Source organism: Tarenaya hassleriana, unplaced genomic scaffold (genome assembly GCF_000463585.1).
Source record: "Tarenaya hassleriana unplaced genomic scaffold, ASM46358v1 Cleome31, whole genome shotgun sequence".
NCBI classification, from domain to species: domain Eukaryota; kingdom Viridiplantae; phylum Streptophyta; class Magnoliopsida; order Brassicales; family Cleomaceae; genus Tarenaya; species Tarenaya hassleriana.
In genome coordinates, this window is record NW_010966274.1 from 363,399 (window position 1) to 376,834 (window position 13,436).

Consider the following 13,436-nt stretch of genomic DNA (forward strand, 5'->3'; position numbering starts at 1 on the left):
AACAATTTCGATAGGTTCTTCTTCATAAGTCCCATCTGGTTTTAACTCAAGCGGTTGATAATCAATAACGTGATCAAGGTCAGGATGGTACTTCCGAAGCATGGACACATGAAACACATCATGAACTTGTGCCAGAAGAAGAAGAAACCCTAGCAAAAATTGCAGTCCAATCCCATATTTTCTGAAATTTTCGAATTCTGCCCAAACTTTTATTTCGTTCTAAAAGACCCTAACTGAAATAACAGATTTTTCCAGAACTTTTAATTTTATCACCTTACCCCAATTCATTCATTTTTTTTTAAATTTCCGTTCGTTATAATTCCACCACCCTTAAAAGGAGAATTCGTCCCGAATTCTAGAACGACTTAATATAGTATGTACGGGTTTTTTTTTTCTTACCAAAAAGGCGGGGATAACGAGCCTTCATGTCGTCCTCCAATTCCCAAGTCGCATCTCCTCCCTTGTGGTGTGTCCACGTGACCTTTACTAGAGGAATTTCTCTTCTCCGCAGTTGTTTAACCTTTCGTTCAACAATTTCGATAGGTTCTTCTTCATAAGTCCCATCTGGTTTTAACTCAAGCGGTTGATAATCAATAACGTGATCAAGGTCAGGATGGTACTTCCGAAGCATGGTCGACCATCGATCACCGCCCCGTGGCCACCGCTTCATCACCGTCGGTCCGTTTCTCCATCTTTTCTTAGTTTTTTTTCATCGTTTTCCTTCTCCTTTACCGCCATGGAGATTTCCGATTTCCGGCGAACGGAAGCTCGGTTTGGGTTGAGACTTGAAGGGTTTGAAAGCACTTGACGAGTTGAATCTTTTCTGGGTAGTGTCGTCGCCGGAAACGGTGAAACATCGCCGGAAAATCACCGAGAACCGTCGGAGAAAAACTTAGATCTAGGGCGATTTAAGCCGATTTAGGCCAAAATAACTTCGGATCTGGATTCCTTGATTGGTTTTACATAGGAAACAAAAAAAAATTTAAATGATTCTGAGATGTATGACGGTCTCCGGCCACCGGCCGCCGACCACCACCACCGGCCACCGTCGGCGGAAAATTTTCCGGTGACATGGGTTGAACCGTTTCAATCCTGTGATTTCAAATCCGAAATCCGTTTTATAAAATTCAAAGTATTTAGAGATCTTCGAACGATTTAAAATAAGACAGTTTAACCGTAAGACTTACCATTCGATTAACGTTTTTTTTTTCGGTAGTAAATATTTTTGAAAAATAATTTGTTGATTAAGATTATTATATGATAATTAATTATAGGTGAAGAAAATCTCGAGGTTATTGAACCCGGGATCGAGGATTAGAGCGAATCTTTCGGAGTTCATCGTTTAGACCAAGGTGAGGGAACTCGACAGATCTCCTCTTTCTTCTATTCGTTTAGACATGATGATAGAGAACATAGATACCATGCGGTTAGGACTTTAGGATAGACGAATCTGTCGAGTTCCCTCACCTTGGTCTAAACGATGAACTCCGAAAGATTCGCTCTAATCCTCGATCCCGGGTTCAATAACCTCGAGATTTTCTTCACCTATAATTAATTATCATATAATAATCTTAATCAACAAATTATTTTTCAAAAATATTTACTACCGAAAAAAAACCGTTAATCGAATGGTAAGTCTTACGGTTAAACTGTCTTATTTTAAATCGTTCGAAGATCTCTAAATACTTTGAATTTTATAAAACGGATTTCGGATTTGAAATCACAGGATTGAAACGGTTCAACCCATGTCACCGGAAAATTTTCCGGCGATGGTGGCCGGTGGTGGTGGTCGGCGGCCGGTGGCCGGCGACCGTCATACATCTCGGAATCATTTAATTTTTTTTGTTTCCTATGTAAAACCAATCAAGGAATCCAAATCCGAAGTTATTTTGGCCTAAATCGGCTTAAATCGCCCTAGATCTAAGTTTTTCTCCGACGGTTCTCGGTGATTTTCCGGCGATGTTTCACCGTTTCCGGCGACGACACTACCCAGAAAAGATTCAACTCGTCAAGTGCTTTCAAACCCTTCAAGTCTCAACCCAAACCGAGCTTCCGTTCGCCGGAAATCGGAAAAACTCCATGGCGGTAAAGGAGAAGGAAAACGATGAAGAAAAACTAAGAAAAGATGGAGAAACGGACCGACGGTGATGAAGCGGTGTATGGATTCGGACAAACCGAAGGGTGAGCCGGACACACCGAGCTCGAGAATTTCGGACAAACCGAAAGAGATTGTCGGACAAACCAACAAAGATAGGGAGAGAGTCTTGGCTCAATCTCAATCCACCATCCATCATCTGATTCTCTCTTGAATTCGAGTGCCACTTGAGTGAGCCGGTGATTGAGAGAGTTTCCCGTAAATACCCTTCGATTACCATCGTTTGTTCGTGAGTTCGAGTGCCGCTATACGCGAGCCGGTGATTGCGATCAGACTTGCTTCCATCCTCCTCCGTGCGTATATCATTTTGGTATCAGAGCTGCTCGATCCTACGGCCGAAATTCCTCGGTGAGATCGCTCCTTGCTTCTCGCTTCGGTTTTAATTTTGTTCCTAACTTCTAGTTTCGTTCAGTTGGACATATCATCAGTATTTGACTGTTTTGGTTGTGCTAAACTTTCAATTATTTGTCGAGCCATATATCAAACTCTTCCTCTTTCAAAGACGATAACCCCGACTGCGGCAGCGATCCGTAGAGGGTTATAACGATATTTTTGTTTTGTTTTATAAAAGAGTTTTGAGCTAAGTCTGAGGGGTACTGAATAGTCCTAGAGTCTGGACTCGTTTTAAAGAATCGAACAAAGAAAAGTTAGGAGAAGAACGTGAATCGATAGATTGAGTTTTGTTTGAGTTGAATGTTGATTGAATTGTTTTCTATTTGATTGTCTATTCTGGGTACGGAGGCGAGGTTTATAGTCTTGCAACCTTACTGAGCTATTCGCGTAGCTCACCCTTTCATTTTTCTCCACAGGTGAAAAGTGAAGCAGATTATTTTTGTTGGATTTGGTAGTTTGCCAGAAAGACGAAGATTTAGAGTTTCTATTTTATTTATTCAATTTATTCATGAAATTAATATGCAGACTTATGTTATTGAATTCATTGTTTTAGACTTCCGCTGTAGAGTCTGATTTTGATGGTTGATTTTAGAATAAATCGGATTTTTTTTTAACCCAAGTGACGATTCAACGATATCCGAAATACCGGATTTTTGGGTCATTACACATACACTAGTACGAGACCTTTCAACGTGTTTTGTCCTTACTAACATACATACCGATATGCTTGCCAATAGGTCATTCATCCTTAAATTACTCTAGAGCCAATACGCTTAACTTTGAAGTTTTTTCGTGATAGTTAATCGAAAAAGTAGGTGCATCTTGTTGGTATAAATAGTCCAATCAATTTTTTTAAGTTATCTTATACTATACAGCCATCATATTTACACAACCACGCGAATCTCTCTCATTCTAATGCGTTCGATTCATTCACGTACCTCGCTAGTCTAGTGGTACTTGGAGAGTTGCCTCGTCGATTACTCCCGACCCTCATCATAGCTCGGGATATCATAAAAATAAAAAAATACTCAACTTTTTAATTTTGACAAAAAATACCTGATTTTTTTGAGAAAAAACAAATTAAATTATCCAAAATAATATCTAAACTATTTTAAAAATGTTAAATTAAACATTCTTGATATGGTGTACAAAAATTTTGACGTTTTTCTAAGTTACTGTAAAAAAATTTAGATTTCGTTTTTTTTTCAAAATCGAAAAGTTCGAGGTTTTTTTTTTGGATTTTTCCAAAATCAAATTATTGCAGAAAAAATGACGAGACTATGAAACTTTTATAGCAATGTGTGTACATGAAAAGAATAAATAAAAAATGAAAAAAGAGAAAGTTCCAATAAGACTATAAACCTATATTAAAATATGTATAAATAAAAACAATAAATGTTATGATACACGTATAAATCATGAAAAATATTCAAAGAATTATATATACTTTGTAAAATTCTTTCCTTCTATTTCGCAAATCCATGCCCAAAGTTATCCATGCCCAAAATTGTTGTTTGCAAGTTTGCAACTATATATTAAAGCCAATATTCTTGACGGCAAATCTCACTAAATCTCATTTCTAAAAATAATTTCAAATAAATATCTTGATTTTAAAATTCTTAAATAAATACATAAACTCTTCCTAATTTTTATATTAAACATTTTAAAAAAATTAAATTATAAACTTTTAAATAAATACAAGTATTTATATATTTTTTTGAAATTTTAAATAAAAATAATAAAAATCATATATACTTTAAGAATTCGAATTTTACAGTTAAAAGTTTTTTTATTTTTTGAAATTTTAAGATTTATAAATTTATTTTAATTTTTTTTTATAAATTATACATGAATTCTTGATTTTCTTTTATCAGCATCACCCTTATTTTGCAAGTGTGAATGTGATCTATGGAATATTATAGAATATATATATATATATATATATATATATATATATATATATAATAAATTTATTCTAACTAAATTATAATCTCTAGCCAATGAAAAACGACTAAAATATTTAGATAGAGATGCGTGGGACCCATTCGGGATTCTGATTTTTTTTTAATTTTTTTTTTGGTATGAGAAGGGAACTTGACTATGTATATGCATGGAGAGATAAAAGCTCCGTGGGCGTATGAGTTTCCTTTTCTTCATCTCTGCAATCAAGCCGCCATTAATCTTTCTGTATATCTTCCCTTAATCTCTTGAGTTAATCTCTTCGCATCGTCGTTATCTCTCTCCCACCTTTCTCTCGTTTGTTTCCGTATTTATTCCTCAAAACCCAAAATCAATCTTTGGAGTGTTAAACCCAAGATCTTCTTCTTCTTCGGTTCTGAATCATGGACGCGACTCAGAGAAACGCGAACGGCCGTTGGATTCCGGAGACGGTGACGCAGCCGGCGCCGGCGAGCAATGCAGGTCGTGGAATGCTGTCAGTGCCTTCCATCGATTTCCCCTACCCATATTTCGGAGCTCAGTGGGTTTCCCCTCTCGATGGTCTGGAAGCCCTAGAATCCAGATTTTCCCGGGTGGGTTTATCCGATTCCAACGTTCCCCATCATCATCCGCAATCGCAGCCGCCGCTATGGAACAGTAAACACTTGAATCAGGGCTTTGTCGACAGACGGATGAACACCGTCCGTGGTTACAGGGTTTCTCTGGATTATCGGCTAGAGACGGAGCGTGAACGGATGAATCGGTTGCATAGACTTCGGTATCAGAACGATTACGCTAATGGGTCTTTCCGGTTTGATGCTTCTAGGGATAGTAGCAGTAGCAGCAGCAGTAGTAGTCTCATGGGTCAGGATAGGGTTCTTAGGAATGGCTTCCGCAATGGTAATCTAGGAGAGGTTCCTTATCGGTCAAGAAATAGCGCCACGGTTCAGAGGCCGACACAATTCGATTTCGCGGCTCTGGTGAATTCTCAGGGAGATATAGTGAGGATAGCTCAGCATCGATCGTACAGTAGTCACTTGCGTAATAGCATCAAGAATGGATCGAGAGATATGTTTAATATGATCTTCGACGAGGTTATCCCTCATATCTGTCAATTGATGGTTGACCCTTTTGGCCATAATGTTGTTGACGAGCTTGTTGAGGGATGCTCTGAAGGACAGATAACTCAGATTCTTGATTTGCTAACGAGGTGTTATTTTCAGCTTATTTTCATTTGCAACCAGTCGCACCGGTACGAACCCTTTTCGATTCTTAACCTGTTTATGGTACCGATGACATTTATAATCGGCGTCGTTTTTTTCGCTTGATGATCTCGTTCTTTGCAGGTCGAGTTTGTGACATATAGTCTTGATTCTTTTTCTTGTTTTGGATGGCAAGAACAAGAGTCAAGACGTGGATATATAAAAGGATTGGTTGTGTATTGATAACATTTATGGTAAAGAGCATTTATGGGTGTCGTTCTTTTCATATAATCGCCTTCTTTGCAGGTCGAGTTTGTGACATACTTTTGATTATGTTCTTATTTCAACTGCAAGAACAAGAACATGGATATATATATATATATAAGAGGATTGTGTATTAAGGAGTATTATATAATTTCGTGAATCTATCTTTGTTTGGAGATAACAGGGCTCACACAATACAAACATTCATAAGGTGTCTAAAGTCTCCACAGCAAAAACACAGATTCATGACTGCGATAAGCCGCATATCACTTCAATTGATCAAGAACGCTAATGGCTGCCATGTGATTTACTACTGTTTGTCCAAACTCGGCCTTGAATTCAACATGGTAAAGATCTCGGTCACGTTCTTACAGCATTCTCTTAAGTTTGGTTATTCCTTGCTCCACATATACATTTGAAAAAGATTTAGGTTGATCATGAATGAGTTATTTGTTACTTAAACTTGGAGATGTTACAATTTTTTTGCTTGAGGCACATAAAAAGTGACATATGATATAACCCAAATTGATTCAATCTCTTCTGCTGCTGATACTCGCTTCTCATATGTTTTCTTCGTGATTTCTGTAGCCTATTGTTGAAGCAGTTGCTAAATCTTTCTATGAAATTGCGTTGGATCAATACGGTTGTTGTGTGGTTCAACAATGTATTAGCCACTCCCCTGATGAGGTAAAACAATATTTGATCGGCGAGATAATCCTCAATGCTTTACCATTCTCCAGTCACTGCTACGGGTAAAGCAAGAAACCGATCAAGATTCATCCTCCTTGAATGAATACTAATCACCCATCGTTTGATTCACAAGTTCTGTTTTCTCTTTCAGAAACTATCTGGTTCAATTTGTGGTGACTGAACTGGACGATGGAAGGACAGAAGATCTTCTGAGACGGCTTGGAGGATGTTTCTCGGCTCTGTCTCGGGACAAGTACGGAAGTCACGTTGTCGAGAAGCTTCTGAAAGATTTGAAGGAAGAATTTTCTAGAAGAATCCAATGGGAGGTTCTTAGAGATGCTCGTATACTTCTTGTCCATCCAAATGGAAACTTTGTCATGCAGACTACATGGAAAGTATCCCAGGTATACCATTAATATAGATTATGTTTATTTACTCTTAACAGAAAGAAAGATTCAAATATACATTTTTTCAGTAGGCTATCAATTTAGGCCCGAAACCCATCCCAGACCCACCCGAAAAATATCGGGTTTCAAACCTTTTTTTTGGAGGGTTTTCGAAGGGCTCAAATCGGATTTCAGGCCCACCCAAAAATCCAAAATAATTTTTTTAAAAAGAATAAGTTAACACAAATAAAAAAATGTTTGCAAGAAAAAATTGAACGGGCTGACCCGATCTGGTTCGAACTCAAACCCAAGTCCTAAATTTTATATGAATTATGATCTTGTTAATTCCCATGGCAGGACGATATACGAAACAAATTGAAGGCATACATTCTAGAGAACATTCAAGTAATGAGGTGCAACAAGTTTGGTAAGAAAGTACTGAATAAGATAAAAAATTTCTGAAGTTGCAGTGAAATTTTTACAAAAGGAGGTGTTAGGGTGTTTGGTCGGTGGAAGACATGGATTCTTGGTTAGTGTTTTTTTTTTCGTTCTGTTGGTTTTTTTTAATATGTGATTCTGTGTTGTTGTATCAAAATATATCAATAATGTTGTTTTTTTAGGGTTTTTGTTTTTATTTTGGGTTTGGGTATTTTTGTTTTATTAGAACAAGGCCATGCATTTGTCTCCTTTAAAGGGGGAAGAGAGAGTGTTTGATTTTATCTGTAACGGACGACCAAATCTATATTATATATCCAACAATCTTATGTTTTGGTCATGTTATTATATCAAATAAAGATCATATATTAATATACGAACTTTGTGAAAGAAATTGAGATAAATATACGAATTATATAATTTGAAAAAAATAATAAAAGAACTCTTCTTTATTTTTATATTAAAACTTAAACTTTTTTAATGATTTACGGTTTAATTTCATAGGTTTTTTTAGAGATGATCAAAAGTTTTAAAATTTAAGTTAATTATTTTTTAAAAAAGTTTAGAGTTTAATATATGAGTTAGAAAGAGTTCGAGAATTTTAAAATTTTGTGTATTTATTTGAGAATTTGTAAGATTATTATTATTATTATTGTTTTTTCCTATCCTCTAATCGAATCGCATACACATGCTATTACGGCTCCGATCGGGTCGAGTCGGGTCGGGTCACGGGTCAACGGTGGTTTGATGTTAAAAACATTATTGATTGTTTTTATCTTTTGTTGTCACAATTTAATTATGCATTAGTAAACTAGTATATGATATATATATATATATATATTCATTTTTCGTAATGGTTTAGATTTTGACTAAATTTCTATAAAGTTATGAACTCTTAATCTAATATTTTGTAAGATTCCATTTTGTTTCACCTTTCTAAAATTATATTCTACATTTTAGATGTCAATTTTTTGTTTTTTGTTTTTAAGTTTTCTCTCTTCAACTTCTCCGTTTTAAATATTTTAGATTTTCAAAATTTCCATTAAAACGGTTGATTTATATATAAATTAAGAACACTACAGAACCCAAAAAAAGAAAATTTTCGTTAAAAAAAACAATTTTTGTCTGTACATAAATATCTAATTTATAATTTATTAAATAAACATCTTAATTTTTTTTATCAATTTGTACCAAATAGATACGATGATATCATTAGTCGATTACAAAATTAATTTGTTTTAAATAATACTAATTTGGTATATATTTGACACAATTAACCAAATTGAATATTCATTTGTTAATTTGGAAAATCGATTTATATGTAAATTAGGATCACTGCAACATAACAAAACGAAAATAAAATCCTGTGAACAGTGAAGGACTGCCAACGCGCAAGAATTGACCGATTTGGTTAGTTGACTTTCTCAGCGACACGTGGCATCATTCTATTCGTGGTAAAATATCCAACCGCAAAAATCTTGAAATTTCCGCAATAATGATAATAATAATAATGATAAGATAATAATAATAATAATAATAATAATAATAATAAGAAGAGATGAAAATAGTATGAATAAAATGTAATGTGCATTTCGCCGTGACGTTACCCTCTCTCTTTCTCTCTCAACGACGACGGATTTTGTTTTTACCTGTTAAAATATTTGAATGGAATCTAATTTGAATAGTTCAACCGGTGAAACGGGAAGAATTGGAATCTCAAGCTGCGAAGGGGGCGTAATTCCAATTACATGGTCTGTTGCTGCCTTCGAGATAAGTTTAGACCTCGGTTGCCGAAGCTGTCGCCACCGGCTGTATTGATCTGAATCCGATCTCACGAATCAACCATCAATGGATCGAGCTTTGCGTCTTCTAATGAGCATCTCTATCTCATTGATCGCCTTCTTCGATCTGTGCGACGCCATGGATTCCGATAAGCTGGGTTTAGTGTCCGAAAACCGTAATTCTCATACGCCGATGGTTTTCCCGCTCCTGTTCTCGTCTCTGCCGTTGCGGGCGGACGATTATCGCCGCCGTCTCCTGCAATCTCCGCTTCCGAACGCTCACATGAAGCTCCACGACGATCTCCTCGCGAACGGGTTGGGTTTTTCCTCAATTTATTGGGATTTAGTTTGTGTATGTGTCTGTGTGATGCTAGTTCTCTGGAATTCGTTTAGATTTTTGGTTTGTGCATCGTCTGCAGCTACTACACGACACGATTATGGATAGGGACACCACCGCAAAAGTTCGCTTTGATTGTCGATACGGGAAGTACTGTAACCTATGTACCGTGTTCTACCTGTAAGCAGTGCGGGAATCACCAGGTAAGTTAGTGGCTCTTAATTTCTGCTTAGATGGTATAGGATCCTTCAGTTCATGATGCCCATCTTTTGATTAAGTGGCTCAGTGACGGATGAATTCCGATGCTCTTGCATTATTCAGATGTTAGTTTGAATTAGTAGCACAAAATTTAGCACTGACCCTTTTCTGCTAATAGTCTGGGAAAGAGAAATAGGATGATTTAATGAAACTTCAACCATTTCTTGAAAATTGTGGAAGCTTGTGCTGATTATTGAGTATAGGTCTCAAAGTATAGTTCTTTTTGCTATTCCTTTTGAATTGCGTTTCCTGAAAATTGTGTTCTTTTCTGGGTTTGGTGCTTTTACATTTTGTGATTGTGCTAGGGATTGTTCTTGATTTGTTGCGGATTAGACTGAGGGATGTATTGGTACTGTATCAGGATCCGAAATTCCAACCTGAGCTGTCTAGTACCTACCAGGCTTTGAAATGCAATCCCGATTGTAACTGTGATGATGAAGGAAAACTATGTGTTTACGAAAGACGGTATGCTGAGATGAGTTCAAGTAGTGGGGTGCTAAGCGAGGATGTGATGTCTTTTGGCAATGAGAGCCAGCTGGATCCTCAGCGTGCTGTCTTTGGTTGCGAGAATGCCGAAACAGGTGACCTTTTCAGCCAGCGTGCTGATGGCATCATGGGATTGGGCCGTGGTAAGCTTAGTATTGTGGATCAGCTCGTTGACAAGGGTGTTATCGAGGACTCTTTTTCGTTGTGTTATGGTGGAATGGAAGTTGGGGGTGGAGCTATGGTGCTTGGGAAAGTAACTCCTCCAGCTGATATGGTGTTTTCTGCTTCAGATCCTTTCCGCAGGTAGAGTAACTTCGTTACTTCACAGTAGTATGCTGCTTGTTCATTTAAATTTTGTTTATCTGGTACTCCTCACACATTACTGTAGTTTATGGTGCTTGCAGTCCATACTATAACATTGAGCTGAAGCAAATACATGTTGCTGGTAAGTCATTGAAGCTAAACCCTAAGGTCTTTAACGGAAAGCATGGGACAGTCCTGGACAGCGGAACGACATATGCTTACTTTCCAAAAGAAGCGTTTAATGCCTTTAAGGATGCTGTAAGAATCTCTTTTGTCAAAGCCTTTGCTTATCTGTGAAAGATTTCTGACTTTTTGATATATTGTTTCTGCGAATCATAAATTTTTACTCCATGAAGCATGAATTTCTAGGGCTTTCTGTTTATAATATTTTTGGGGCATCACACTTTAAGGATCCTTCATTGTTTCTGTGAGTTGCAGCAGCTATGAGAATGTTCCTTAGTCGTACATATGGATGGATAATCTTTGAGTCAAAGAAAATCTAAACTTTTATCAGGGTAGAACAAGTTACTACCATCTCTGCAGGAATTCTTTCTGGTAGATTAGGGATTACGTCACTGTAGATTTCTAAATGAGATTTGATATCCTCCGATCTCTTGAGATATCTTATTTACTCATTTCTGCTCTGCTCTCTCTAGAGCCACCTTGTCTTACTGGATTCAGGTTGTTTATGGGACAGCTGAGTTGAGTCAGTTTCTATTATAGCAAGTGACAAGTAAAATTTTGGTGTTATAAAGACTATGTACTCATGAAGATTTTGTATTGAAATTTGATGTTTCGCCCTCATTTTAATCTTACGAGACTATATGTTATTCTTCAGGTCATCGAGGAAATTCCATTTCTCAAAAGAATCCGTGGTCCGGACCCAAATTTTGAGGATATTTGTTTCTCTGGTGCTGGAAGGTGGGTTTTAAACAAAATTAAGACCAAACTTTGAATTTCTTATATCTTCTAAGGATGTTTTCTTTTCACATTCGGTTTAGGGATGTTACTGAGCTACACAAAGTTTTTCCTGAGGTTGCTATGGAATTTGGCAATGGCCAGAAGTTGTCTCTGTCTCCAGAGAACTACTTGTTCAGGGTAATTTGTTATAAGAGTTAAATCCGATCTGTTGAATTATCTTGCTTTAGAGTTGCTAGTTTGGTTCCTTCTGCCTGAACTCTGTTCCTTTTCATCTTTCTTGGAATGATTTCAGCATACCAAGGTCAGGGGTGCGTACTGCCTTGGAATCTTTGGTAATACAGATTCAACAACTCTCCTAGGAGGTACTTTTGTGCAGACTCGAATTATGCATTCATATATGTTAGCTATGAAAGCATTGTGGCATCACCGATAGGGAAAAGGAACCAAGGAATTCTGATTCCGATTAACGTAGTCTTTCAATGGCTTGGATGAATCCGTTGCTTCCTTCTCTACTGCTCACTTTTTTATTTCTAACCAAAATCAGTTTCGATATTTAATCTAGCTAATGTCTATGAACTTGGTATACGGGTCAGGAATCCTTGTGCGGAATACTCTCGTAACTTATGACCGAGAACATGACAAGATCGGATTTTGGAAGACTAATTGTTCGGACCTATGGAGGAAATTGGCACCACCAGGTGCTCCTTCACCTGCTCCATCAGTTGATCAAAATACAAGCTTGGAGATTTCTCCGAGCCCATCCCCTGACTTGTCTCCTGCAGATCTTTCAGGTTGTCTAGCTTTCTTTGTCTGTTTCTGAAAGTCACTTGGTCTGAAGAAAAATATGCTGAAGCTGATTAGATCATGATGCTTGTTGGGCATGTCATTTGAAAAAAAAAACCTTATCGGTTTTCAATTTTGATGTCATTACGAGTATGCTAATCTGGTTATCAGAAAGTAAATCTTGCTTAAGTTACTTTTGTCTGTGGCCGACTCACTTCCTCTCCATAACGTGCAACACAGGTGTATTCCGGATTGGAGTTATAACCTTTGAAGTGTCGATTAGTGTGAATAATTCTTCAACGAAGCCCAACTTCACGGAGCTTGCTGATTTCATTGCACATGAGTTGAACATTAACAGTTCACAGGCAAGTCCCCAGACTTATAATTTCTCGTGGCCGTGTAATTATTCGTTTTGGCTGTCACATTATCAATTTTTATCGGATCCTTATGTCGATGACTAGGTTCGCTTGCTGAATTTTTCATCCCGAGGAAATGAGTATCTCTTGAAATGGGGAATCTTTCCTCCTCAGTCGTCTGAGTACATCTCCAATATGACGGCACTGGTATTTCCGCTTTTCATATGATAAATATTCTTCAAACGAGGTTATCATTTTCATGGTCATGAACTTAGACATTGATGGTTTCTTTTACTTTCTCGGGTTTCAGAGCATAATTTCGCTACTAAAAGAAAACCGCTTGCATTTACCCGAGCATTTCGGAAGCTACAAGTTGGTAGAATGGAAGGCCGAGACTAAGAAGAAGACGTAACGTTTACCTCGTCCTCCTAACTTCGTATTACTGATTTCTACGAGTTTGATATCTTATTTTTTTTCCGGGTAAACTTCAAAAAAATTGCAGGAGCTGGTGGAAACAGCATTCTATAGGAATGATTGTTGGAATAATAAGCTCATTGCTCATATCTTCATTGATGATCAAACTGATACTGGTCTGGAGACAGAGACATGAAGAAAACATTCCATATGAGCCTGTAAACGCCATTGTTAAAGAACAAGAGCTTCAGCCTCTGTCTTCACAAACATCTGAAGCATGATGAAAACCATGAAGTCAGTTTAACATATATATATATATAATAAGGAAGATTTG

The 13,436-nt window shown here is 37.1% G+C and overlaps 2 protein-coding genes across 2 annotated transcripts in view; both read left to right on the forward strand.

Annotated features, from left to right (window-relative positions):
* The first annotated feature begins 4,642 nt into the window (after window positions 1-4,642).
* On the forward strand, window positions 4,643-7,601 carry LOC104820505 (putative pumilio homolog 13). Its single transcript, XM_010550957.2, has 5 exons — window positions 4,643-5,738; window positions 6,137-6,299; window positions 6,541-6,704; window positions 6,794-7,046; window positions 7,386-7,601. Exons 1-5 carry the CDS (start codon window positions 4,891-4,893, stop codon window positions 7,488-7,490), a joined length of 1,533 nt encoding a protein of 510 aa, XP_010549259.1. The 5' UTR covers window positions 4,643-4,890; the 3' UTR covers window positions 7,491-7,601.
* Window positions 7,602-9,249: 1,648 nt separating this feature from the next.
* LOC104820506 (aspartic proteinase-like protein 2) overlaps window positions 9,250-13,436 on the forward strand; it is a 4,618-nt gene continuing 431 nt past the window's right edge. The window contains exons 1-12 of the mRNA XM_010550958.2: window positions 9,250-9,559; window positions 9,664-9,784; window positions 10,201-10,628; window positions 10,730-10,886; window positions 11,467-11,549; window positions 11,630-11,726; window positions 11,842-11,911; window positions 12,143-12,340; window positions 12,573-12,697; window positions 12,794-12,895; window positions 12,999-13,096; window positions 13,191-13,419. Coding sequence (XP_010549260.1) covers window positions 9,312-9,559; window positions 9,664-9,784; window positions 10,201-10,628; window positions 10,730-10,886; window positions 11,467-11,549; window positions 11,630-11,726; window positions 11,842-11,911; window positions 12,143-12,340; window positions 12,573-12,697; window positions 12,794-12,895; window positions 12,999-13,096; window positions 13,191-13,383 — 1,920 coding nt within the window. The 5' untranslated portion in view covers window positions 9,250-9,311 and the 3' untranslated portion in view covers window positions 13,384-13,419. The remainder of the gene's footprint in view (window positions 9,560-9,663; window positions 9,785-10,200; window positions 10,629-10,729; window positions 10,887-11,466; window positions 11,550-11,629; window positions 11,727-11,841; window positions 11,912-12,142; window positions 12,341-12,572; window positions 12,698-12,793; window positions 12,896-12,998; window positions 13,097-13,190; window positions 13,420-13,436) is intronic.

What these genes read in the sequence shown, in the direction of transcription:
- LOC104820505 (XM_010550957.2), top strand. Translation starts at nt 4,891, where the DNA reads ATGGACGCGACTCAGAGAAACGCGAACGGCCGTTGGATTCCGGAGACG. An exon ending in TCGGCCTTGAATTCAACATG is followed by an intron (nt 6,300 to 6,540) that starts GTAAAGATCTCG and finishes TGATTTCTGTAG; the next exon opens with CCTATTGTTGAAGCAGTTGC. An exon ending in TTCTCCAGTCACTGCTACGG is followed by an intron (nt 6,705 to 6,793) that starts GTAAAGCAAGAA and finishes TTTCTCTTTCAG; the next exon opens with AAACTATCTGGTTCAATTTG.